At 47.9% G+C, this 25,112-nt stretch overlaps 1 protein-coding gene and 1 long non-coding RNA gene across 3 annotated transcripts in view; one reads left to right on the forward strand and one right to left on the reverse strand.

Annotated features, from left to right (window-relative positions):
- Positions 1-25,112, forward strand: part of Cyfip2 (cytoplasmic FMR1 interacting protein 2) — a 102,738-nt gene that overhangs the window by 65,682 nt on the left and 11,944 nt on the right. For both annotated transcript variants that reach the window (XM_013508777.1, XM_013508767.1), the window contains 3 exons: positions 4,364-4,507; positions 5,601-5,691; positions 6,633-6,763. In XM_013508777.1, coding sequence (XP_013364231.1) covers positions 4,364-4,507; positions 5,601-5,691; positions 6,633-6,763 — 366 coding nt within the window. The remainder of the gene's footprint in view (positions 1-4,363; positions 4,508-5,600; positions 5,692-6,632; positions 6,764-25,112) is intronic.
- On the reverse strand, positions 15,878-25,111 carry LOC106147415. Its single transcript, XR_001232315.1, has 3 exons — positions 18,240-25,111; positions 17,999-18,126; positions 15,878-17,076 (listed from the first exon to the last, which is right to left on the reverse strand). It is a non-coding gene; the product is annotated as an uncharacterized LOC106147415 (long non-coding RNA).

The following is a 25,112-nucleotide window of genomic DNA, read 5'->3' on the forward strand; positions in this document are numbered from 1 at the left end:
ATGATTCCAGAGAGCAGGGATGCAAATTGCTTACAAATTCAGTTTGCCAAATAAATAGGCCTCATTATTTTCAGCATCTTCCCCATCTGGTGAGGGCTGGAGGGAGGCCTCACTGTTAAAAGTCCATTTACCACTGTTAAAAATGGTGAAAGCGATCAAGGTTAATCTATAGAGAGAGTTTATGTGTATATATTAACCCTATATGTGAATAATATATATCACAATTTTTTAAAAGTCCCATCCCCAGATAATAGTGCCCACAGTCCTGCAGATCAAATTCACCAAACTGTTCCTCTTCTTAAAATATTATTTGCTTTTTCAGAAAATATAATCAGTGTTACCAAGCAATAATGTGGCTCTGTTTTGTTCATCGGGGTTACTGATTTCTTAGAGACCTCGGGAAGTTATCTATTTTCTGTAGCGTGGATCTGGTCAAGTTGATTTTCAGTGAGTGACAGGTGCTAGACAAATAAGGAGATGCAATTTCCCACGGGGTCCACTCGTTATAACCTTGGGCAGTGAAATGTTGGTTAGGTGAGTGGCCAGAGTCTCCAGTCACACTGAATTCCTGTTTTTCCTTTGTCAAACCCCAGAAAATGCCCAGGCTCCCCTATTCCCACATTTTCTCAGTAGGGCCCAGCCTCCTGTTGAGCCACCAGGTCAGATGGGTGCCCTCCGGGGGTGTGCGTGTGCACGCGCCTTTCAGCATGTGTGTGTTTCCCCTTGCATGTGTGTGCTGTCCTTCGGGGCATGGTGCTGGCGGGGGCTTGTTCACTTAGGAGGAACATTTGAGCTCTGCACATTTCACAGAGGTTCTGCCTGTGTGAAACAGGTGTTAAGCCATTAACGGAGGCCTAAACTTCCCATCTAGACAGAATCCAAGATGGGCGTCGGAATGCCATCCGGAAAACCTCCTAAGTGCACCAAGTGGGTCAGGGGGTGAGGGGAACATTATTAAACCCTTGTGTGGCAAAACAATTTCAAAATTTTTATCCTCCACCTAGATCTTGAAGGTCTGCCGAACAGTTTCTGAACATGCATCAGCTTGCGCTTGCCTGGAAGTGTTTAGGAAACGTATTGGAAGCCCCTTGGGTGGGAGAGTGGAGGTCTGGGTGCCGGGTTTAGGAGACTGCTCAGAAGGGTGAGTGTTCAGGAGGAAGGCAGTGGTGGCTCCTCCTCAGAAGGGAGCACAGAGCACAGCTGTTCCAGCCTCGGGTGAGCGAGGGACTCCGCCCAGCGCAGGCTTGTTGGGCCGCTCTCACTTTTTTAGTGTTCTGAATACAGAGCAAAAACCTGCAGCTTGGGAACGTGTTTCATCAGCTTGTCCGGGTTCTGACTTCTGTGACGTCCCCTTGTGGGATACACGGTGTGTCGTATGAAGTCATGCCCCGCCCGCACTCGCTTCTCCACATTCAGAGATTCACAGCCACAGCCCAAGCTCACAGTACCACGGTTCCTGCTCTGTGTATCAGGCAAACCTCCAACCATCTTGGTGGATTTGATGTGTCGTCATCTTAGGAGAAACCAAAGCTTCAGGGTTTAAGTGATATCCAGCTGGTAAATCGGGGAACTGGGCTTTGAACTCAGCTGTAGCTGCACCCGCCCAGAGCCCATCCTCTAGACTCAGACCAGCAAAGAAAAGTTCGAGAGTCAGAATATAATACAGGTAGCAATTTTTTTGTGCCCACCAGGGTTATTCATCTGAGCTCCCTGCTGTTCAGAAATTCCATTTGTAGGACATTTGAAAAGGGGGATGGAGAGTGTGCTTTCCGGGGTGCAGAGAAGCCCAGTCTCCCTAGTGTGAACAGGAATAATGAACGATTTGGGCAGGAGCTCTGTCACTTGCCCCAAGGCCAAGAGCATGCCAGGCATTGTCCTTGGCACTGTGCAGCGTCAGGCTGCCTGTGGCCCTCTGGAGGAAAAAACTCGAAGTATGGTTCTGTGTTTGGATCTTTGAAAGTGAATGTTGGGAAGGGAATTGGGCTAAGACATACTCAAGTGGAGTTTTAAACTTTTATATTGGGGTGCAATCATTTCCAGTAAAATGTAAAGTTGTTAGGGCAGGCTGTTCTAACAAGAGTACTAGAGTACTATGACTTAACCAACAAACACTCATTTCTTCCAGTTCTAGAGGTGAGAAGTCCAAGACTTCTATGTCGGCAGATCTGGAGTCTGATGTTCAGATGGCTGTCTCCTCACTGTAGCCTCGAGTGGCAGAGGGGAGGAAGGACTTGCCCTCGTTTTATGAGGGCTCTAACTCCATGCATGAGGTCTCTTCCCTCGTGAGATGGAAGGGCTCTAACCCCATGCATGGAGATTCTAACCCCATGCATGAAATCTCTTCCGTCAAGTCTCACCTTCCATAGCCTTCCCCTCTTAATCCCATCCCATGGGAGGTTAGTGTTTCAGTGTATGAATTTTGGAGGGACCCGGATGTAAGGTCTATCCATACCCAGATTAATCTAATCAACATGATGAGCCTTTCTATCACCTAGAAAGTCCTCTTTCCTCCCTTTCCAATACTTAACCCTGATGAAAAAGGGTAGTTGGGTGTTTGCTAGGTGATCCTCACCTCTGAAGGAGGAAACAGGAGAATATGGAAAAAATGACATGGCCTGGTGCTAGGGTTGGCTCAGCCCAACACAATAATTCATGTTCTTCTAGGATTAACTGAATATCAACTTCAGTGAATCTCAAACTTTAAAGTTAATTGTATTTCCCTCTGCATAAACTACTCCTGGCCCATACATTTAGAGAGCACATAAACTGTGTCCCTTCCCAGGTTCAGGCAGAGTTTACCGTGACAGCTCCATGCTTTGGAGAACAGAACGCTGCTCTTTGTCACATTCCAGGCCTCCCAGTGTGGAGGCCTGAGCTTAGCAAATGCGCTATTACTCACCTCGGTGAGTGAGTGGGTGTTCCAGTTCATCATGAGTCCTTGTTATTAGTGAGAGCTTTAAGTTTATTCTTCATATATCCTTATTATTAGAAAGAAACTGGGACTGTGACGTTTGTTTGGTAAAGTGTAGGGTAATTCATGTATAGCAAAACATACTTAGACTGCAGATGGTTAATTCTTCCCTCAGAGGCTCCAGAGGGAATGGAATCTTGCAGTGCTCCAAAAGCAGCATCATAGCTTTTGTTTGATACATGTAGAATTTCTAATTAGCCAACTAGTGGAAAATTTCAGCCAGCAGAACATTAGGTATGACCTGCCTGTGTTTGTGTGTTCATGCACAGGAGTTTTATAATTTCAGGTAGGAAAACTATACTCAGAGCTCAATTTTGAGATGAAATCTTATCTAAATAGCCAACTCTAGTTTGTAGAAAAATTCAAATCCATAGTACACTATTACAGGTAAAGGTAGGAGCACAGACTTGGAAATCGGCCATACCTAGCTCAGATCAAGACTTTGTTATCAATAGACTGTGACCTTGGGTGAGCTGCTGACCACCCTGAGCCTCAGTTCTCTCATCTGTGAATGTAACATATTGCATATATTTGTAGTGTGGATTCAGTGAAAAAATATATGGAAAGAGTGAAGTACGTATGAAGCACTTCATTCCACACAGCCTGGAGTGAAGTGTTCCATGTGTAGCATTTCAAATAGAGCGTTAGAGTCAGTGCTGATTTTTATAGCCTCACCGTACAAATGAGACCAGTCAGGGGCCTGATATTTTGGGCATATTTTCTCCGGCAGAAAGATACCTTCAAGACAGCTTTCTAGTTCAGTTAGGATGTCTCATGGTTGCCAGTGGAGTGGCCAGCTCCACTCTGCCTGGCAGTCTACGTGACATCTTTCCTTTGGACTGCTGCTCCAAAAGTTATGAAAGCACTGATTTAATCCAGTCCCCGTCATTTCACAGAAGAAGGATCCGAGGTTCAAAAAACCCAAGTTGTTTTCCCAGACACTGAGAAGCCCTCTCCTGACTCCTGGCCTGTTCCTTCCCAGGACTCCGTGATGAAAATAACTCAACAGTAGACATTGAGTCAGTGCACGCGGTTCCTCCCACCAATTCCTAGTACCACATTGCCTCTAGAGAGGGAACACCAGCCATTTTATCCCTGTCCCCTGGCTCCAGTGGGGAAAGTCCCTGTAGCAGAGAATTTTGCCTGGAAGACCTTCCCCTCTTCCACTAGGGAACAGCTCCTCTTTCTGGAGACCTATGCTTCATCCACTGGTCATGACCATACTGCTCTCCCTGACTGATGTTGTGCAGGTATATTCCTGGGGCTCCCAGTGGGAGAGCTCTGATGACATCAAATTCTCCTCCCTTCTGTCCCCACAGCATCTCGTGCCAGGATTCTCAGCAACATCCATTCAGGACTGTCCCTCACTTTGTTACACCCTCTGTTTTCCAGCCCCTCAACATCGCCTACAGTCACATATACAGCTCCTACAGGAACTTTGTGGGACCCCCGCATTTCAAGACTATCTGCAGACTTCTGGGTTACCAGGGCATTGCTGTGGTCATGGAGGAGCTACTGAAAATTGTCAAAAGCTTGGTAAGGAATGGCCCCGGTACACTGCGGATGTGCCCAGGTTGGGTGGATATGAACACAAGATTTGCTTTCACTTGTACCTGTGCTGTTAAAAACAAACCTCAGGCACTCCGGTTCTGACCTTATGGTTTTCATGGTTCCCATTTTATTGGTTGGGTGCATTTCTGGGCACTTTTTGACCTGTGGCTTTGCCTCCTTTTTTATGGCTCTGAAATCCTTGGTTCTGATGATTTATTTTGACCTTCAGACGCTGCTAATGGCTGCTCATACATCCCACCTGTGCCACATTATCTAATTTAAAGATAGCAAATCCATGACGCATGTGTTGCCATTTTCTTCTCCCATGCCTAAAACAGACATCTCTAATCAATTGCCACACTTCCATATTTGAGATTTCTTGCTGACTGTTGTAATCAACAGTGTACTTGCTTCAAGAGAATTCTGTATCCCTTCCAGCTTTCTGTATCAGCCCCATGTGTGGTCATCTGAACCTTCACTTAATCCCCTGCTGAAGCACGGCCAAAACACATAGATTTGCCTAAATGTATAAGATGACATAAGCGAAATAAAGTAAATGTATAACCAGGTCTGGAATAGTCAACAGGATTTACCTGCTAACTTCAGTTTTTAGCTGTGTGAAGCCATGAGTGGTTAAGGATTATGAAGCTGAATGAAGAATAAGATAGGAAAACATGGAAACTGATTAAAGATGTCTGCCTTGGACCCAGGAGGGATGAATGTGCTATGAAGTTTTCATGCTTAAATTAGATAATGTTTCTTAATCTCCGTAGTTCCTTGACCACATTTCCTTTTAGCTCTTAGTCCAACCACAAGAGGACCCGGTGCCGACAAATATGTCTCCCACAAGTCCATTGGCCTTTAACTCCTTTTTCTAGCTTCTAAAGACAGTGTGGGTGTGTCTCGCTTTTAGGTGAGAATGCTTCTCCTCTCCGGGCAGTGCCTCACTCGCCCCACTCGGGACTCAGCAGACCCTCCAAACACAACCCCCGCCCCGCAGCCTGGCCTCAGCCCTGAGGTACGTAGAAGTTTGCAGCAGCAGCGGGTCGACTCATGCACTTGTGCTCTTCCTTTGTAGCTCCAGGGGACCATTCTGCAGTATGTGAAAACACTGATCGAGGTGATGCCCAAGATCTGCCGCTTGCCCCGGCATGAGTACGGCTCTCCAGGTTGGTGACAGGAAAAGTGCAAGCCCATCTCAGCGTGAGGCGGGGGCTCTGGCCACCCACCTTGCCCTGTTTGCTTCTCCACCCTGCCAGTGAGCTCACAGAGCGCTGGCTCTGCACCCTGGCTAGAGCTTTGAACCTTTCATCCCCCAACCTGAGCAGTAGCCTCACCCATGAGAGGAGGTAAGTGATGCCCGCTGGGCCTGCCGCAGGGGACTGCTGGCACCTGGAAGAGGACAGTGCATGAGAGAGCCTGTCCGCAGAGGACAGCGTGGCCTCCTGTAAAGGTCTTCACGACCTCAGAACCTCTAGACCTTCTGTTCAGAGGAGGCCGGTCCCCCAGGTTGGGCCAGTGCCAAGGTAAATCAGGAAACAGGCATTTTCTCTACTCAATATTTGGCCTAGAGAATAGGGGAAGATGGAGGTCATGATGTTTTTTTCGTCACAAACCAAGATGTGTGCTAGGTCAGTGTGACTCAGAGCAGGGAAGAGATGCGGCCGGAAGTTCCGATGTCCAGTTCCAGCTGCACCCCTTACTTTCCCTGGGACTGTGGCACGCTGCTTCCCCTCTCTGAACCCCATCTGAGAAGAGGGCTCAGAATGCCTGGTTTATGGTGATCCTTGGGAGTAATGTCTCAGACAGTGCAAAGCACAATATTTAACACCTGTAAATTAATAGTCACGGCATTATTGAAAATTCAGGAAACTAATATAAGAGTAACCTTTTTGGCAGGACACATGGACCAGGGCATTTGTGTGCCTGTGTTACACGGTTCCAAATAATACTCTGTGCCAGTTTCTGGAGCTTTTTTAACACTGAACCCTGCAAGAACTCCCACCCTTGAGCACGCATGTGGGAGGAAACGTGGTTTGCTGTCCAAGAGTCGTGTGTGGGGCTGCTGCTCAGCTGGAACATCCCCCTGACCATTCCCTTCGTCTCCCAGGGATCCTGGAGTTCTTCCACCACCAGCTGAAGGACATCATCGAATACGCAGAACTCAAAACAGATGTGTTCCAGAGCCTGCGGGAGGTGGGCAATGCCATCCTGTTCTGCCTCCTGATAGAGCAAGCTTTGGTGAGTCCTGAGCTGAGTGGGATTGGTCTCCAGCCCAGGCAGCGCTGCGGTGTGGATGTGCGTCCTCCTGAGCAGCGGCCCTAGAGTCTAACAAACCCCACTCCAGTCCTGGCTCCGTCTCTCCCTGGCTACACTGGGCCTCAGTACAGTCACACAGACCTTAGTTTCCGGTCCGTCCTTAAACAGTTGCTCCTTGGCGCTCCTGGGCCAGGCACGGTTAGGAGTGGCTGCAGCAGGTGGTCCCTGCCTGGCAGCCTCTGCCTGTTGATGGAGAGATGGCAGTGCCATGCGGGGTGGGCGCATTCAGAATTGGATGCAGTTTGGGGCTGAGGGAGGACTTCCTGGAGAGTGAGCAGGAGTTTGCTGAGGAAGACTTTCCAGACTGAAGGAAGCTCCTGCAGTGTTGTTTTAATTCTGGAGAACGGGAAGCTGGCTTTACCCTGCATGGGGAGTTTCAAGGTGGAGAAGATACAATGCATGTAACGTGTGTGGCACATGAGTTGAACAGTGAGTCGTAGCAGCTGTAGTGAGGAAAAGCCTGCTTCCCGGGACGGAGCCCCTTGGGATCCCCGGCACCAGCCCCTCGCCCCGGGGGACCTGTGGTCTCTGTCCTCCATGCAGGCTCAGGCCTCGAGTTCGGGGCGGGGTGACTGGCACGGCCTGGAGCAGTGAGTGGCGTGGGGAAGGGTGTCCCTCTTGGCTGCCTGTACTCTACACATCCCTCCACTCTTTCAGTGGAAGGCGCTGAGGCTGTGCCCTCCTAGGAGCGGCTTAGGGTGCGGGTAATGACCGGGGTAAGAGACAAAGTACGGCCATCTTTATTCTGGAGGAGACAAGCAAAGACGTACACAGTCAGTGTGACTGCAGGCAGTGATACGTGCTGAGGGACCAGGCAGGGTGACGGGATCGTTGGGCGAAGGGGAGGGTTCCGGGAGGGATGTGCACTTTTTAGAGATGGTGGAGCTTGATGTATGTAAAGAGAATGGACCCCAGAGTGAGCTGGACTGAAGACGGGACGAGGAAAGAAGTGGGAGAGGGAGCAGGGGGCAAGGCCCTGGGGTTCAACTCGTGCGCCCCCACGGGCAGCCGTGGGCACTTGGAAGCACAGAATGAGAAGGTGACTTTCCCAAGGGCCCTGCTGGCTGTTGGAGAAGAACCAGCTGGACAGGGAGTGGAGGGCAGGGCCCTTGGCAGCCCTGGGATCACCGGGAGACAGCAGGTACGGGAAGCGGGGAGGGAGGAGGGGACAGAACACAGGGAGGGAGGTGAGGAGGCAGCTGTCATGGAAGGAGCTTCAGTAAGAGCCAGAGCAGAGTCTTGGCCCTGTTGGGTGAGCCAGGGCCCTCCTTCCCTGGCGTCCTCTTCTTCAGCCCAGGGCCGGCTGCTCTGTGAGACGCTCACCCACCCCGAGCCCTGAAATGAGCTCAGTGGCTTTTGCTCTGTGAGAAATAATTGCTCCTCTGTTGTCCCTCTAAGGGGACTCTGGAGACAGGTAGCGGCTCCTCTTTATGATAACAGGTTGTTAACACAGTTCAGTGGGCCTGGGTTACTATAGCAACGCCTTCAGAGGTCTCAGGGATAAATGGATAAAACAGCACAAGGCCTCAGGGTCACCAGAAGGAGGTGGAGGTGGGAAGGGCGTCTCCTGTTCGTGGCTCCTTTCCTGAGGTGCTGTGACTGGTTCCGACCGGCAGACAGGCCGTAAGGGAGGTCTGCAAGGAAGCAAAAAGTGTGTCGCAGGACCACTGCCTTCTGCATGGTCACTCGCAAATAGTATCACTGAGGACTGCAGACACCCACAGTCAGAGACTTCCGGGCGAAGAAAGACCCCCGACAGCATTCCCATCCGCTGTTCAAAGGCAAGGAAGTGGAGAACCAGAAAGGGAGGTACTCAGTGGGGGTCTCACAGCGCACACAGCAGAGGCAGAACCAAAGCCCGGGGTGCCAGTGCGGCCCCCAGTTCTTGGTGTCCAGGCCAGGTGGGGCGGCAGAGCAGGAGCTGGGGTCACCAGAGCTGTGCGCTCCACTTTCTACTTTAACAACTGGGAAAATCTCCATCAAGGGCGGTGCCTTCCTGTTTAAAGTGGAACGTGACCTTTTTGTTTTATTTAGGAAGCCAGAATTGAGTATTGGGGTGATATATTTTTTCATGAAAGAAGCTCAAATAGCCAAAGAGAAAGGAGGCAGGCAGACAAAGCGAACGGGCACCCATAGAAGAGAATCTGTGTGAACTGTGGGTTCCATTCTTCTGGAAGACGGAAGCAGCTAAAAAGAGCCGAGGAAGACTAGGGCTGAAGCGCACAGGCAGACCCCTTCACCTGGCGCGCATGAGGCTCTGGGTTTGATCCCCAACACTGTGGAATAAGCAGAAGGGATAAAGTAGCCTTTCAAATAGTAACATAAGAAATGGTGAAAGACATAATACTGGATGAAAAAACAAGTTCTTAGACAAAACACATGGTGATGTCATACGTGTAACGTGAAGCACTCGATATAACACAGCATTGAGGAAAAAATTCGGGAAAAAGCGTATCAAGTGGCCAGGCATTTTCTCTGGGTACCAAATAGAACACCAGGAGTAGAGGCCAGCAGAGGCTTCAGTCTTGTGGGGAAGGTGTCAGTTTCCAAGAGGAAAGTATATTCATGTGTTATTATTAAACATTAATGTTAAAATGATAATAGAATATACTAGTTTGCAAGAAAGTAGGATTCTGAAAAATGCAAAGAAGTCTCGAGGGTTTCTGTACTGTGCCATCTGCCTTTTCTCATAGTGTCAGAGTTCTCTCATGCTACAATTCCCCGTCTCATTCGCAGTCACTGCCTATGAAAGATATCGTGACTATATCCCTAACTTACAGACAAGGAAATTATTAAAGGGTTGATCACTTGGATGGAAGTATATTTTCTTCATTAAATTGTGGGCTTAGAAACATTTCTCAAAATTCAGAGTGCAGTATTAGCACAGAAACTCGTACACCTTGGGTGGGAGGTGGCTGGTGTGTGAAGTATAAGTAGCCAGCTTTACCGTACGTACTCCAAAAGTAGCCATGATTCTGACTTCTACTCCCAGAAGTTAGTTTTGTTCATCCCCAAAATTCACATAAATGGAATTATTCAGTATATTTTCCCTTTCCTATCTGGCTTCTGACATTCAGTGCTGTGTCTCTGCAGTTCTTCCCTATTGTATATGAGTTGCTTTTCATTGCTGTGCAGTGTTAGCACAGGAGCGGACTCGCTGACTCATCCATTTTATTGGGGATGGACGTTTGGGTTGTTTACAGTTGGGTGCTATTAGGATGAGGAGGTAATGAATATTCTTTTTTTTTTTACTTTTTATTTTTTTTCTGGTACCAGAACTTGAACTCAAGACCTTGCGCTTGCCAGGCCGGCGCTGTGCCGCTGAGCTAAATCCCCAGCCCCCGGTAATGAATATTCTTGTACGTGTCCTTTGGTGGATATGTGGTCTCATTTTTTAGGGAAACATGTAGTATTTTAGCTTCAGTTGATATTGCCAAGTAGTTTTACAACACAGTTGTATCAGTTTAAATGCCCACTGAGCAAAGCATGAGAGTTCCAGTTGCCTTACGTCTTCATGAGCAGTCACAGCAGTCCATTTCTACAGTCAAAGCCCTTTTAGGGGTGTGTCTTGATGTCTCATTTTGGTTTTAATTTCCCTAGTGATTCCGAGTCCCTTTCCTTGTGTTTTTGGCTGCCTGGACAGCCTCTTTCTTTAAGTGCTGTTCAGTGCTGTTCATTTTCGCCTGGGTTTTTAGTGGGCTTACTGATGGATTTGTGGCATTATATATATAATATTTTATAAATACATAGTGTAGCTTATCTTTTGAAGAACAGTCATTCTTTAGGTTAGTGTGGTATTTTTTTCTTTTTCTGTGGTTCTTGTGACTTACTTACAAGTCTTCCCTAAAGATCTGAAGTCTTACTATCTGTTAGGATAAACCAGTTGAGACCACCACCAAGACAGGCAGAGTTTAAGCAGCGTGTGAGGACTTTACTGCAGACTGGGTGCAGCTGGGTCAAGGGCAAAACGACCGTTGGACCCAAGCAAGGGGCAAGAGCGTGTTTTGTAGGGGAAGGAGGCATTGCTGAGGGGTTGCAGAATTTTGGGTCTCTGAGCAGAGGTTCCGGAGCTGGCTGATAGTCGGGGCTGTGTGGGGTACAGGAGGGTGCTGCCAGGTACAGCACGTCTCTTGTGGTTTTTCATGGAATCAGCTCTCTGCAGGTTGAACTGCACAGGGAAGCTGCTGGCTTCCTGTTGAATGCTATGCTTCTGCGGGTGACCTGACACTATCTTCTAAAAGTTTCAGAGTTTAGCCTTTTGAGGCTAAACAGATCTTGCCATTATGCACCTGGAATTGATAATTATTTTTAATGGGAGAGGGAAATCCAATTCCATTTCTTTTCGTCTGTAGAGTTAGTAGTATGGGGCTGGGGATTTAGCTCAGCGGCACAGCACCTGCCTGGCAAGCACAAGGTCGTGAGTTCAATTCCCTGTACTGGGAAAAAAAATGAAAAGAAAAAAAAAAGAATTAGTGCTATGTTGTTGTTCATGAAACATTCATAAATGATATGGTCATACTGGGCTCTCAAGTGTTGAATTTAAAATCTGAAATGGATCAGCATTTAAGTATCTGTTTATGTGTGTCATGTTTTTTCCAAAAAATTCGTGGGAGCGTTTCATGTTTTCTTGACCCCTCCTGATTTGGGAAGCAATGATGTGGTCATTAGAGATACAGGAATCGCAGTTTTGTTTGATCCTGGGTGGTTTCCAGAATCAGCTCGTTGTAGTTTTGCACATGCACAGCAGAGGGCGCTGTTCACACATGTGCGTGATGAAGGCCCGCCTCTGGGAAGACACAGCCACTCCTGCCTGTCCTGAGGGCTTCCCACCCACGACGTGAGTCCATGCTCCACCTCTGCTTCTGTTTCTTTCTTTTTTTTTCTTTTTTTCTTTTAACCTCTATATAGTGAAGAGGAGCACGCTAACACTCTGGTCAGTCATTTGAGGACATTGCTTCCTTTCAGGAGGCTAAGAGAGTCTGGACCCAAACTCGGTGATACATGCTGTAGTCAAATCGGGGAAACGATTGTGAAACCAACCGGGCAAGTTATCTCAACCTATCTCTCAGTACCACCGGGCCAGGTAATCCTTTCCTACAGGCAGTGCCGTGTCAAATTGAGCATCATTTCTACACTCTACCACTAGATGGCAGTAGCGCCCCCTTTTCAGATACGACCACCAAGCGTGCCTCCAGAGTTCTTTGGAGGATAAAACCTTCCCCTGTTGAGATCCACTTATCTAGTGCAGCTTCACATACTGCAGATGGAAACCCAAGGCCCTGGAAGGCACTGATTTTTTTCTCAGGGTTACAGCTCATGCAGGAGTTGGGACAAGGACCAGATAGGACCCGGGGCCCTTTCCCCGGGGTAACATCGTCATGTGTGGAGGGATGTGCTTCTGAGCTCTGCAGGTCCTCCTGCTGTTGAACAGGTCCGTCCCCACATGTGCCGACTTCCCCAGTGTCATCCCTTTTATCCAGTTTGCTTGTGGAATTGAGATAAACGCACTGACAGAAAACCCAGGAAAACAGAAAGAAAACACTGTCACACTGAGATAACCACTGCTCACTTTCCACAGGATATTCTTCCAGCTGTTTTCACGTTCTGGCATAAACATTAACTTTTCTCGTAAACTATAACTTTCATAAACGAGTTGGTTATAAATGTCCTGTTCACCAAGCTTTCATGAGTGTGGTGTGATAGAGGCAGGAGAAAGGGGTTGCTCCCTGTTTACATTCTGAGTTACTGAATGTATTGCAATATTTATTTTTCCTTATAAGGAAATACTTGCACACTTACATGCACATAATCTGGGTGTGTTGGAGACTAAAAATGTAAAGCCCTTCCTGCACTGCCCATCTCAGACCATCACTCCGTACTCCCCTGGATCCGGGATCTTTTTCCCTTCGCTCTGAGAAAAGCCTCCCCACTTAGCAGAGAAGCGTGAGCCCTGATGCAGGCACACTCAGGTATGACCTTGACCTTTCCATATGAGCAAGCACTTGGGACCAGAGCTGAGTTGGAAACGAGCCAGCTCTGTGCAAGTAAGTGCGGGCACCTGGACTCGAGTACCCTCCCCTTGCATGGCTGTATGGTCTCCAGCATATTTTCATCTTTTCTGACCCAGCCTCGTCTGGAACACAAACCTGAGGTCATCAGCACATCAAGCCCTGGCAGCATGGCCTGAGAAGCCATTGGTTCTTCTCACACACCTGAGTCCCTGTGGGCCAGGCAGACCGTGGGGCTCGGGTGATTGCACCATGGCACTGTTCAAGTTCTACCGCTGTGATTGTAGACAAGAGGACTGATCGGCACAGAACTTTTCATTGTTTTACTGAAAGGAAAAGTCAGGAGCCTACTGCTTGTTAACACATTGTTTGACAGGGACACTTGGATTGAGCTGATAGAATGAGTGTCTGTTTGGTCAGGGCCCTACCAATGAAACTTTGAGATCAGTGTAGTGTAGGGTCTGTCATCCTTAGTGGCCTACCCGGAGTGAAACATGGGATAAATGGAGAGTAATCTGTGGGAGCAGAAGGGGAGGAGAGATTTCCCACGGGAGGAGCCTCACTGCACCTTGAGCACCTAACATGAGCACCTAACACGGACTCCTTACTCGTGAACAGGGGGAAGGACGTGTCAGCCAGGTCCTAGATGGTGCATAGACCTGTTTGTCCTGTGAAATCATCAGAGATCACCGTTGAGTTTGACAGAGCGTAAGTCATCCAATGCCAGCTCAGTCCTTGATATTTCTCTAGCTTTCCAGGAGCTGCAGGCAAGCAGAGCCTTGATTATGTACTTTTGTACCTGTGCATTTTCTGCGAGGGGACCCCAGTGGACAGAGTGCCTGGGGCCGAGGGCTTGGAATTGTCGCACATTGGCTGTACTGAGTGTGGACATCTTCGAACTCCAGGCAGGTGGCACAGGGGTGTGCAGTGGCCTCACCTCAGGGTGCTTATTAGAATCACTTGGAAAGCATCAAAAAAATACTGATGTCCAAGTCTTGACGCATTCTAGGAAAAGTAACATCTTTGGAAGTGGACCCAGAAATTCTAAAAGCTACATTCGCCATCCTCACGTACAGCCAGAGGAGGGGGACTCCTCATCTAAAAACAGTCCTCTTGGGCTAGTGCTGCTAAAGCTTAGGCACGAAAGCTTATTTGTCACGGTTTTTGCCATTGCCCTGACCACTGATTCTATTACCTGCGTGATTGGAAACTTACTTCTGCTAGAAGACCATTACCTCTTGCCATTTTTAGAAAGCAACCAGAATAAATTCAGTAAAAGTAAAGGTTAGGGGTGCATGCAGCTCAGTGGTAGAGCACTTGGCTAGCATGCACAAGCCCCCGGGTTTGATCCCCAGGCCCACAATAAAATGAAAAAAGAAAAAAAGCTGCATTCCAGTGCTGCCTACCCAGACCTCTAAACCTAAGACACAGCCTCTTTCTTTTAAAAACAATATTAGCAAGCATTAGGAAGCTGTTAACACCTGCAGACTCCAAAGGAAAACTTTTCATTAAGGTTGTGAGAAAGATTGATAGGAAATTCAGCAGGAGAAGGGCCATTATTATTAAATAGCCCCAGTTCCTACCTTGGCAAATGTTAACCTTGGAAGACATTGCCATGTACTGAGGATGGGACACAAGTGAGACGGAGTAAAATACTGTATTATTCAGACGAGGCACAGGTGGACGAGCAGACACAGACGAGGGTAAGATTACATGACTTATTTAGCTAGAGCTACAGAGACTGCTGGACAGGAGGGGCCTTTGGAGCAGGACAGATATAGCACACACATCTCAGCTGCCACTGCAGCTGGAGTCTCAAGTTAGGGACTGTACGCCGCAGCTGGCCCATGCCGTGCACAGGAGGATGTGGGAAGCTTAACTTCGCCTGCTTCGCTGGCCTTATTTCCTTGGGGCTTAACATCAGTGTGCAGGAAATACTCACAGGGTGAGCGTCCATATAAGGGAATGTTTAGAGCACCGGCCCTGTGGTTAGGCCCCGCACCCCAGGCCCCTCAGGCCAGAAAAGCATGGTGAGGGTGGGGAAGGGGTGGCCTTCAGGTCGCAGCTCACTGCTTTTCACTCCCTTGACAAAGACAGAAACAACTTATACCCTAGCACCAGGCCTTCGGGATGCCTCAGAACTCAAGTTGTTTAAAATACTCCTTTGAGATTGATTTAATAATTCAGCTAAATTCACAGTTTTGTTTCCCCGTGAGCAGAGCCTAAAGGTGGAATCTAATGCTGTTCTAACATCCTTAGAATCACAGTGGCATCTGTTTGTATGGTTGACTCCTTGTCTTTTAGCCAAGGAAGATCAAATCCCGTCAGGCTCTGAGAAGCTTTAGGCTTTTTGGTGTTTGATGGAAATCCTCACAGTCTGTCAGTTTTAAACTCTAAGACTAGAAGGAATGCAACAATAAAACTGGATGCCCCTGAAGAAGTTCCACGTGGGTTCCTTATGATGAATCTTTTTCCTGACTCCGAAATCCTGTTCACTTTTGCTTTGTTGACAGTGAGTGAGCCTGTCGTGTTTCAGTTCTTGTGAATCGTCTTTGATTATTCTCTCCCAATTGTAACATGCTGCTGGTTGTCATGTCATGAGAATAAGAAGCATGCGTTATGCTCTGTGCAGCAAACAAACCCACAGGCAGCTTTGCACCTGACCCACTGGAGAGCACACTGAGGTTCCCAAGGCGGCCAGCACCAGTGGTTGGATCCTGGGCCTAATAGAAGTTTTAAAAACTATAAAGGAAACCATGTAGTTAAACTGAGGACATTTTAGTACTGATTTCATATTTTTGATATTCAAAAGATTTTTAATGTAGGTGGTCTCCAACAGGTGATACAACAGGCCATCTAGGAGGATGCCCTTGTGTTTACAAGTTGGATGCTGAGCCGGGCATGGTGGTGGACGCCTGTAATCCTAGCACTCGGGAGGCTGAGGCAGAAGGATCGTTGCAAGTTTGAGACCAGGCGGGGCTACAAAGTGAGCTCCAGGCCAGCCTGAACTGCATAGTGAGGCCCTGTCTCAAAAAGAAAAAAAAAAAAAGACCAAAAAAAAGGAATTGGAGGCTGAAGTATTTAAGGCTAAAGTGATTCAGTGTCTTCACTGCGCTTTTGAATGATTCAGTATGACAGTTATAGCAGACAGCACAAGATGTCCGTTGTGACTCTCCACAGAGGGTAAGACGATGTTTGTTGTCCTTTCATACATTTTCTATAATTTGAGTTTTTCATGATTGAATAGGGAGAAAACTTATTCATGGGATCAGAAAGTTGAGGGGAAAAAAGGTCGCTAAACTGCCAGTCGTGATACATGAGGAAGTTAGGAGGGCTTTTGTTTCTTCCATCTACTTTTGCTAGTTGGTGAGATTTATTTTTAGTAACGTATGCCCTGGAGCTACTTCTGACCTCATTTTTCAGATTTATAAAAGGCATCTGCTTGCACTGAACTCGGCCATGACTCTCACACTGAACATTTATTTGATTTACCACCCAGGAAATACCAGTTCAGGATCCTAGTCAAAGACAGACAGCACTGGGGAAGCTTCGTGGGCCAAGTCAGAAGAGACCCCATGGGATCTGAGTGGCCCTGAGAGATGGGCCATCTTCTTCCTCTGGACCGTGGTGGGGAGGCTTCCTTCTGCTTGGAGGAGCTCAGCTTAAGAGAGGTGTAAAGGCCAGTGGTGTGACATCCCCAGAGCTTAGTAATAAAGTCTTTCCGTCCCCTTGCCAAGAGTAGGAGACTTTGAATCAGCCTTTCTGAACCAGCGGCTGTTGTCCACAGGACTGCAGGGCACTGCTCTCCGTAAGCTCCTGTCCTGGACCCCACCCGCCTTACATGCAGCAGGGATCCAGTGTCCCCTCTGTCTGCGATTGCACTGTTCCGCCAGCTCAGGCCCCTCCTGTCCCCGCAGGCCCGTCTTCTCCACTCAGCCCCGTCACTCTGCACACACTGCGTCAAATGCCCTTCTCGGCGAGGAGCTCGGGGTGGTCCCCCCCTCCGCGCAGTCTCCACAGCCCTTCTCCTGCTGCACCTGGCTGACGCTGTTCTCTCTCCAGTCCCAGGTGCCCTTGGCTGTCTTCCTCACTAGACTGTGAAGACGGGTTGAGCAGTGTGCAGAGCCGAGGCCCCTCTCTGGTTCCGTGGAGCACGTCAGCCTTGTGCCTGTGCCTCCGGGTTCTCCCTCCGATCACAGAGCAAGCGCTCAGTGGGTGTCTGGTGACCTGAGAAAGGAGGAAAGAGCTGGCACCCAGTGTGCAAGGGCGGCTTTCTGCCCTGCACCTGCCTTAAAGGTGGATTTCCATCCCCGCTGAGGTTGTGTGCTAGGACATAATGAGGCAACCGGAAGTTCTCAATCTGCCCTCAACCTCGGGCCACTCTGTGCCTTTCTTTGGTCTCTTGTAGTCAGAGGGATTGAAGTGCCTGGAAGGGTGGGCACCCTGAGAAGCACCCTCCTGCACGTACCCACCGCCTGTGTGTTTCCTGTCCTCGGGGATCAGTTTCTTTCCTGGTATTGCTGATTCTGGAGGTCAGATCTCATTCCCAGACTCCACAGGGACCCAGACCTTCTATCCAGATGCCTTTTAGACAGCTGTTCTTGGCTTTGCACTGACGTGGGATTTCCCTTGCTCATGTGTGATGGCAGCTCTCCTGTGTCCTCTCCCTCTCTGAACAGAGGCTCACCGTGTGGGTGTTGATCCGCTCGCCATGTTCTTGTGTCATCAGGTCTGCGGCACCTGCTCCGTCCTCTCTGTCCCCTCTGCTCCGACCCCTAGCCCCGCTCTCCTGCCTGGATTATTCAGTACCCGCTTCTCCTCCCTCGTGTCTTTCTCTCCCTTGCAACTAGCGGGTAAAACTGCAATCTGATCATGACGTTTCCTTGATTGAGGACCACGTGTCAACACTTCAGTGAGCCTTACAAGTCTTTCCAGTCTGCCTTCTGCATCTCACGTCCCTTCCTCTGTCAGGGAGACTGTCAGCCTTGGAAGTCAGCGTCTGCCCCACCATAGCCTTCAATGCTCGGAGGCCTCACAGGTGCTGTTGCCCTCACCTGCCCAACACTGACCCTGCTTCAGGCCTCTGCTTAGCATTCCCTCTGCAGAACGCCTTCCCTGTCACTCCCCTGCCCACAGCCGTCCTGCGTACCCAAGTGTAGCTCTTGCTGGAATGACCTGCGTCATTGCTGTCCTTGTACCATGCATCACGCCCGCCATACCTGCTGTTCTGTCTCTAGCACCTCGCAGAGAGCTTCGAGTGCAGCAGATCCTTATTACCTGAAGTGTAAATAGAAGAATTAATCCCTGCTCAAGCACTGTCATAGAGTACAAATGCCCAGACTCTGGCACTGTTTGCCCTGTTATCCCCACGGCCTCTATGGGCTTCTCACCAGCCTCTTGTCAGATGCAGTGTGGCAGTAGGCATCGTGGTCCATCTAAGACAACTCTTTCTGCCTGGGTTGGAAGCAGAAGTGTGGCTCACGGCCCCGGTTCTCACCAGAAGGACAGTTTGTCTGCAGACAGCTTCCTGGGGGCTCTGATGGATGAGGGCTCTAATCACTTTCAGTGGTTGAAAAAGCACGGTGGGCTCGGGGCAGACTCCAAGACGGTGAAATTTCTATAGAGCTCTGTGGGATGGAAAAGACGGGGAGGTGTAAGTTCACCACATGAGTGGTCTCAGTACTTTGGAATCTGTAATAATTAGTTGACTGCAAAGAAGGTATTTACACAAATTCAAGATAGAGGTCACCTCTGGGAACAGAGCTATCAGAAATTTCCTGTCATTTTTCAGACTGCATCTACAGGTCCCCGTTAAGTTTAAACAATGTTATCACCCTATCAGACATGAGTAAGACTGCAAAGTTTAGATTTTTCTCTTGTTCCTATTTTTTTATAATTTTCATGTTTTCCTAATGCGTGTGTATAATGAGGGGAAAAATATTTCAAGCCTTCCTGTTTTACATCTCTTTTCTGGTGCTTTTGAGTCTGGGTAGTTTATAAAGAGAATACATTTACTTCTTACAGTTCTGGAGGCTGGGAAGTCCAAGGCTGAGGGTTGCATCTGGTGAGAACCTTCTTACTGATGGAAACTCCAAGATGGCACAGGGCATCTTGTGGCAAGGGGCTTCATACTATAGACAAAGCCAAGGTGATTTTTATAACACTCACTCTGCAGCAGGTTAATCTATTCATGAGGGCTCTGCCACTTTCCAAATGTCTTCTCAAAGGTCCCTTCCGAAAACCATTGTCATATAACTTTGAGGATTTCGTCACAACAGAATTTTGTTGCAGACATTTAAGCCATGGTATTTGCCTGAGTGCATGTGCTGCCATCAGAAAAACGATGGATGTTCAACAAGGTGGCCGTGAACCTAAACACCAGCCTTACCGTGTACTTCTTAGTTTTGTGGACCTGATTTTCATCCAGTGCCTCGATGGTCCTCATCCACAGAGTGGGAACAGTGAGCCCACCCTCTAAAGCAGAGAACACATGTAAAGCACCTGGCACATGGTTAATGCTTGTGAGTGCTATTTCTGCTTCCCTGAACAACAAAGCAGTTATGTAGACACTGTGTTCTAGGGACCCTTAGAGCCTAGTGTATTTAGACAACGACTTTATTTTGTTCCATTTAAGTTGTTCTTAATTACACATAATAACAAATGAAGCAACACAAATGAGCTTCTGATAGAAAATACCATCCTTGGGGTTGGATACACATCTCCTCACTTGCACCACAACCCCTGAGGGAGCCTGTCTTAATCTTTCTGTGTCAGTGCTTCTAGCTGCTATCTTTATAATTCTTCATCCGAGGATGACTTCTTCCACTGTGTAATTATCAATTGCAGATGATATTTATTGACTCCCTAGTTGGAAAGCTGGGATTTCAGCTCATTTCTATCTCTCCTCTCTCTTTCTCTCAATATTTGATTCTACTTCTGTTTCCCTTGCCGCCCCTTGTAATCACAGACAGTGCCCTTACACTTCTGCTCCTTTCGTTAAATGATTTAGTATCTTGATCCTTCCCATGAAAGACTGAAAGACCATGGAAATTAACACTCTAGACACTTCCTCGCTGGTCAGTGGCACTTTGCCCTTTATATCATCACAGCTGTATTTTAAAGTAATATTTGTATTTTGTTCCGCATCTGGGATTCATCCTTAAGTGTAGCCTAAAAGCAAAAACAAATTCCATTTGCATTAAGCCTGTGCAAATAGTATTCCTTGTGGACCAAGCTGCATGCTAGGATTGCATTTCCTTCTCTGTGCTTGCTGCAGCTGAGTCCAGAAGGTTTTCATTTTGAAATGAAGAAGAATCAGCTGCTTTCAGGTTTTCCAAATGAAGTGTAAATACCTAGCTACACATAGCAGAAACAGGGAGGGAGGCAGAGTGGGTTGGAAAGTTTAAAACACCAGAAAATCTCACTACAGGAACATTTGTTAAAACTATTTCACATGGTTCCTATAGACTCATCAGTACAATTAAAGAGAAAAATAGTTCCCTCATTAATAAGTAAAAGCACCCAGACCTCTTTAGGAAAACCTAGGGCAGGAAAGATTCTGCTCTAAGTCGTGTTCCCTTATGTACCTCAGAGTCAACTTTTGTTCCGTGTGATTACGGAGCAGGTACTGTAAACTAGGCGCAGTGCTCACTTAGGGGGATAAAACGGAGTTAAAGTGGGTTTTGTTGTTCCCTTCATGCAAGGTAAATTACAATGTGGTCCCTAGAACAGAGTTCAGGCGTAATTGCTTTGTTGTTCAGGGAAGCAGAAACAGCGCTCACAAGCAGTAACCGTGTGCCGGGCGCTTTCTGTCTGTTCTGTGCTTTCTGCTTTAGAGGGAGGGCTCACTGTCCCACTCTGTGGATGAGGACACGGAGGCACTTGCGGAAGATCAGATAGTCACATGTAGGAATACACAGTCTAGACCAGTGGTGGCGAACCTATGGCACCTGTGTTGCAGCAGGCTGTTGACACTGAAAGCCCTAGAACGTTTGCCATCTGCTCTAGACTGAACTCAGATTGAGCTACATGCGAAGATTCTTTGAGGACACTGAGCAAAGACACCTCCCTGGGCAGCCAGGTGCTGAGGGGTCAGGATGGTGTTTTTTAAGGAATGATGTTTACCAAGCACAGGAGCGGAGATTGAGATGGATTAGAAGCATTCCAGAGAAAAAGATCCAGTACTGGCCACACAGTCTATTCAAAGGACATGGGCCGGGGATATAGCTCAGCGGCATAGAGCCTGCCTTCCAAGTGCAAGGTCCTGAGTTCGATTTCTGGTACAAAAAAAAAACAAACAAAGGACAGAAAGCTGCTGTGGCTAGACCTACAGAGCCAGGGTGAGCCGGAGAGGAGCCCAGGCTCCGGGCTTTACAGGCCACATAAGGACCCTGTTTCACAGGACACAGCCTGATTGATGGTTCCTAGGCCGAATGGAAGAGCCAGGTGGACTCATAGGATAATGGTCAGATCTCAGCCTTGGCCAAGACTCCACAGTGGAAGCTGGTCCGTAGCCCTCATACAGTCCTTGGTGCATGCCCCGTTAGCCAATGATCTCAGCTGAGGAGAGCCAGATGCCTTGCGCAGAAGGTGTCACAGAGGGTGTGGCCGCCTCCAATGTAAACAGACTTGTGAGCTCGTCCTGTGGGAGCTCCCAGGCAAAAGCTTGCCCACTTTTAGGAAGCCACATCCTTGTCTCACCTCCATAGACAAGTGGAGAAGGTGTACAGGAAGGAAGAAGCTCCCCCAAGACTCCCTGGGGCTGCAATTTGCAAACTTGGCGGGCGGAGGGTTTGGGAGGGGGTAAGTGAAGCATTCTCATCTCCTCCAAAGATTATCCTGTCAAATGAACAAAGCAGCTACACAGTCTGTTCAGAGGACATGGGCCGGGGATCTAGCACTGTTCTGGTGGAGACTTGGGGCCGTCATCCAGTTCCTCTGGCCTCCAACGTGGCCCATGATCCGTTCACCCATACTGACTGAATAGCAAGTTGCAGATCACACAGGGGCAGCCTTCTAGCAACAAGGCATTTCTAGGAGCAACCAGAATTTTTCAAAGAGAGAAAGACAAGAGTACCTGGCAGTGGCTCTGTGTACCAGACCTCTTCTTGGAACAACTTCAGTAGTCCCTCATTATATTTAAAATAAAATCCAAAGTCAGTACTGTGTTCACAAGGCCCCACATGATCTGGTTGACCCCCATCTTTTTTAAGATCTGCTGTGTGAACTATAATTCCCTCATCCTTATTCTCTAGCCTATTCTCTGCCCCAGGGCCTTTGCACTGGAATGTCCTTACCTCATAGCCACGTGATGAACTTCCTTACTTCATTCCATTCTCTAGCCAGCTGTCGTTCCCTCAGAGATTTTTTTTTCTTAACATCCCTTTCCAGTGGTTGTCACTCCCTAGCCTGTTGCCCTACTGCGCTTTTACCACTATCTGAAACCTCGTTTGTTTACTTGTTTTTATTTGTCTCTGTCAACCAGAAGTTAAATTCCATGAGGGCAAAGATCTAGGCTAACTCGTTTGACAGCATAGCTGGGAAGCCTAGAACAGTGCCTGTCCTTAATCAGTATTTGTTAAATAAATGGCAGTGGATGCTTACCAGCCTTCTCATACTTGGAAGGCTGTCGTGTGGACAAATAAATTCATTTCCTCACGGGGTGACAGACATTCACTCATTGAATAAGTAAGTATTGAGAAGCTGTTGTGTGCTATGCGTACAAGTTATTAATGGGAGGGAGAGACAAAAATAGAGATACCATCCTCCGCCTTGAGCTCATAGTGCTGTGATTCATGTGCGAAGAATCAGGAGACTAAAACCAACAGGACACAGATTACATGGTCTTGCAAGGACCCCCGGGAGACTTGGGAATGAGGTCATTTTTAGAAATGTCAAGCTGGGGAATATCCACCTGGGGGTGTTATCAGGAGCTGAGTATCTGGAATGTGATGGAGGGGTCTGGATGAAAGTACAGATTTGGCGAGTCGAAGGCAAGTGGCATCTCGTTCATGGGAGCAGGTAAGATAAGCCAGGTGGACAGAATAAGGGAAAACCAGCGTGTAAGGGACGGTCAAAAGGAAAACCTGCAAGGATGCTAAAAAGGAGAAGGCAAAGTGATGGAAGGAAAAGAACATGTTTTCCAGTAGCTGACAAGGACAGTGCCTCGTCCTTTAGAGACACGGTGCAGGATGAAGACCACGGTGTCTGTTGAACCCAGTGACAGCGGTTCCTAGTAATCTTTGCTAGAGCCAGTGCACCGTCGTGGGGCTGCTGTGCATATTTCTCTCTGCAGAGGAAGGACGTAAAGACCAGCACATGGACAGAGATTTAGGATGCTCTTATGGGGTGCTCAGTCCCGCAGGGAAGGAGAGACTCAGAAGGGTGATTGAAGGTGCTGACTAGAAAAACACACTCACTGATGCTCTGAAGTCCAACCAAGGATCCAACTCGGAAACTATGGGGAGGCAGCTTTGGCTTAAGGCAGAACAAAATTTTTTGACCGTTACAGTTCAGAAGTGGAGTGGCTGGCTCCCGAAGGACGGGCTCTTGATTATTACAGGCTTGGAGAAATAGCTTGAATGTCGCATTACAGAACAATAAAGGTGTCAAATTGGAGATCTAGGCTTCTGTATTAGGAAACTAGAAAAAGAAGAGCAAATTAAACCTAAGTCAAGCCGAAGGAGGGGAATGGCCAAGAGCAAAAATCAACAGTGAAAACAGAAATATAGGAATGAAACTAAAAGCTGTTCTCAGAGGGAAGGGGATAAGCCGCTAGCCCTAGCTGGATGATGAAATAGAGGGCCAAAAGCCAGAAGAAAACATGTAATGGAAGAGTTATACCGCTACAGACATGTCATAAAGACGTACAACAAACAACTCTGTCTGTAAATTAAACCTAGACAAATGCAGCCAAGTCCTTCAGAGACACAGATCTCCAAAATTCACTGTAAGGGGGGAAAAATAACAAACGAAATTGTCCAAAACGAACACTACAAATCAGTATCCCTCGTGAGTATAATGACCCTTAAAAAATGACATAAAGAGGACAGTACATCACCGTAAGAGGGGCTTTACCCCAGCAATGCAAGGCTGGGCTCATCATTCAAAAGCCAATCTGTGTAACTCACGCTGTGCATATGAAAGATAAACCCCATGACCCCTAAGCCAGTTCGCAAGCTATGTGACGCATCTAAGCCTCGACGTAGCAGTGAAGACCAGGTGTGCAATTCCCTGGTGTTGAGAGAAACAGCGTAATTTAAAAAGTGGGAGCTTCCCCTCTGACAAACTGAGAACTCCAATGAGACCGGGCACGTCCTTCGGAAAGGAATTTAGAGTAGCTTCCATGTGGGATCCTCACTTCAAAAACAGATCTGCAGTCTTCAAAAAGGAGACTAAGGGTTCCCCCGTTGAGCACCCAGCCTTCCGGATTCCCAGGATGGGAGGGATCCCTGCATGTGGTGAAGAAACCCCCAGCCCTTCCAGCTGTGATGTGTTCAGGTGCTTGGAATCCCACACTGTCCGAATTTGAATGGAGCCTGGGTCTGTCTGACTGTGAATACCCAATTTAAAGATGAGAAAGCAAGCCCCAGAGGAGGGTGACTCAGCCAGGCCCTTCATTCTGAAATCCAGCTGTCGGCTGGTCCCAGGACAATAAGCCCATTAGACCTTATCTCCCATTTTGCCCTAACCCAACCTTTTCCTGCAAACATTGTTGCTTATGATTACTCATAAGCTGACTTCTATACGTAAATAATCCCTATCAAATGCTGTCTGACTTGTGTTCTAATTTGTCTTCTCTTACTAGTTGGCGTCTGGCGTTGAGAAAACCAGACTAATCAGACACGGGCTTTTGCACAGTTATTCCGGATTAATGGACTGGAAGATTGGGCCAGCCTCCTCCCCTAACCCTGCAGACCTCAGAACCAAGCAGAGAGACAGAGTCTGCGGCTCATTGTCTCTCTGAGCCATCTGTCATTCATCCTGATTTTTCAACAAATGCCTTATAGGATTATAGTAAAAGCATACTGAGCTCTCGCGTGCCTGGGACTGTGCTCTGAGGTTACACATTCTTTCGTTTAATGCTGCAACACCACATGAAAAGAGGTCCTGTGCTCATCCTCATTTTGCTGATAAATAAAGAGACCTACAGGCTCAGTAACTGGCTATTTGAACCCAGGTCTGGCAGACTCTAGTGTTCCGGTTTTTAGGAGTAAAAATTCTTCCTGGGTTAAAATGGTAACTGCTTCTCTTTCTCTCCCGGT

Source organism: Chinchilla lanigera, unplaced genomic scaffold (genome assembly GCF_000276665.1).
Source record: "Chinchilla lanigera isolate Chin_1 unplaced genomic scaffold, ChiLan1.0 scaffold00007, whole genome shotgun sequence".
Taxonomy (NCBI): Eukaryota; Metazoa; Chordata; class Mammalia; order Rodentia; family Chinchillidae; genus Chinchilla; species Chinchilla lanigera.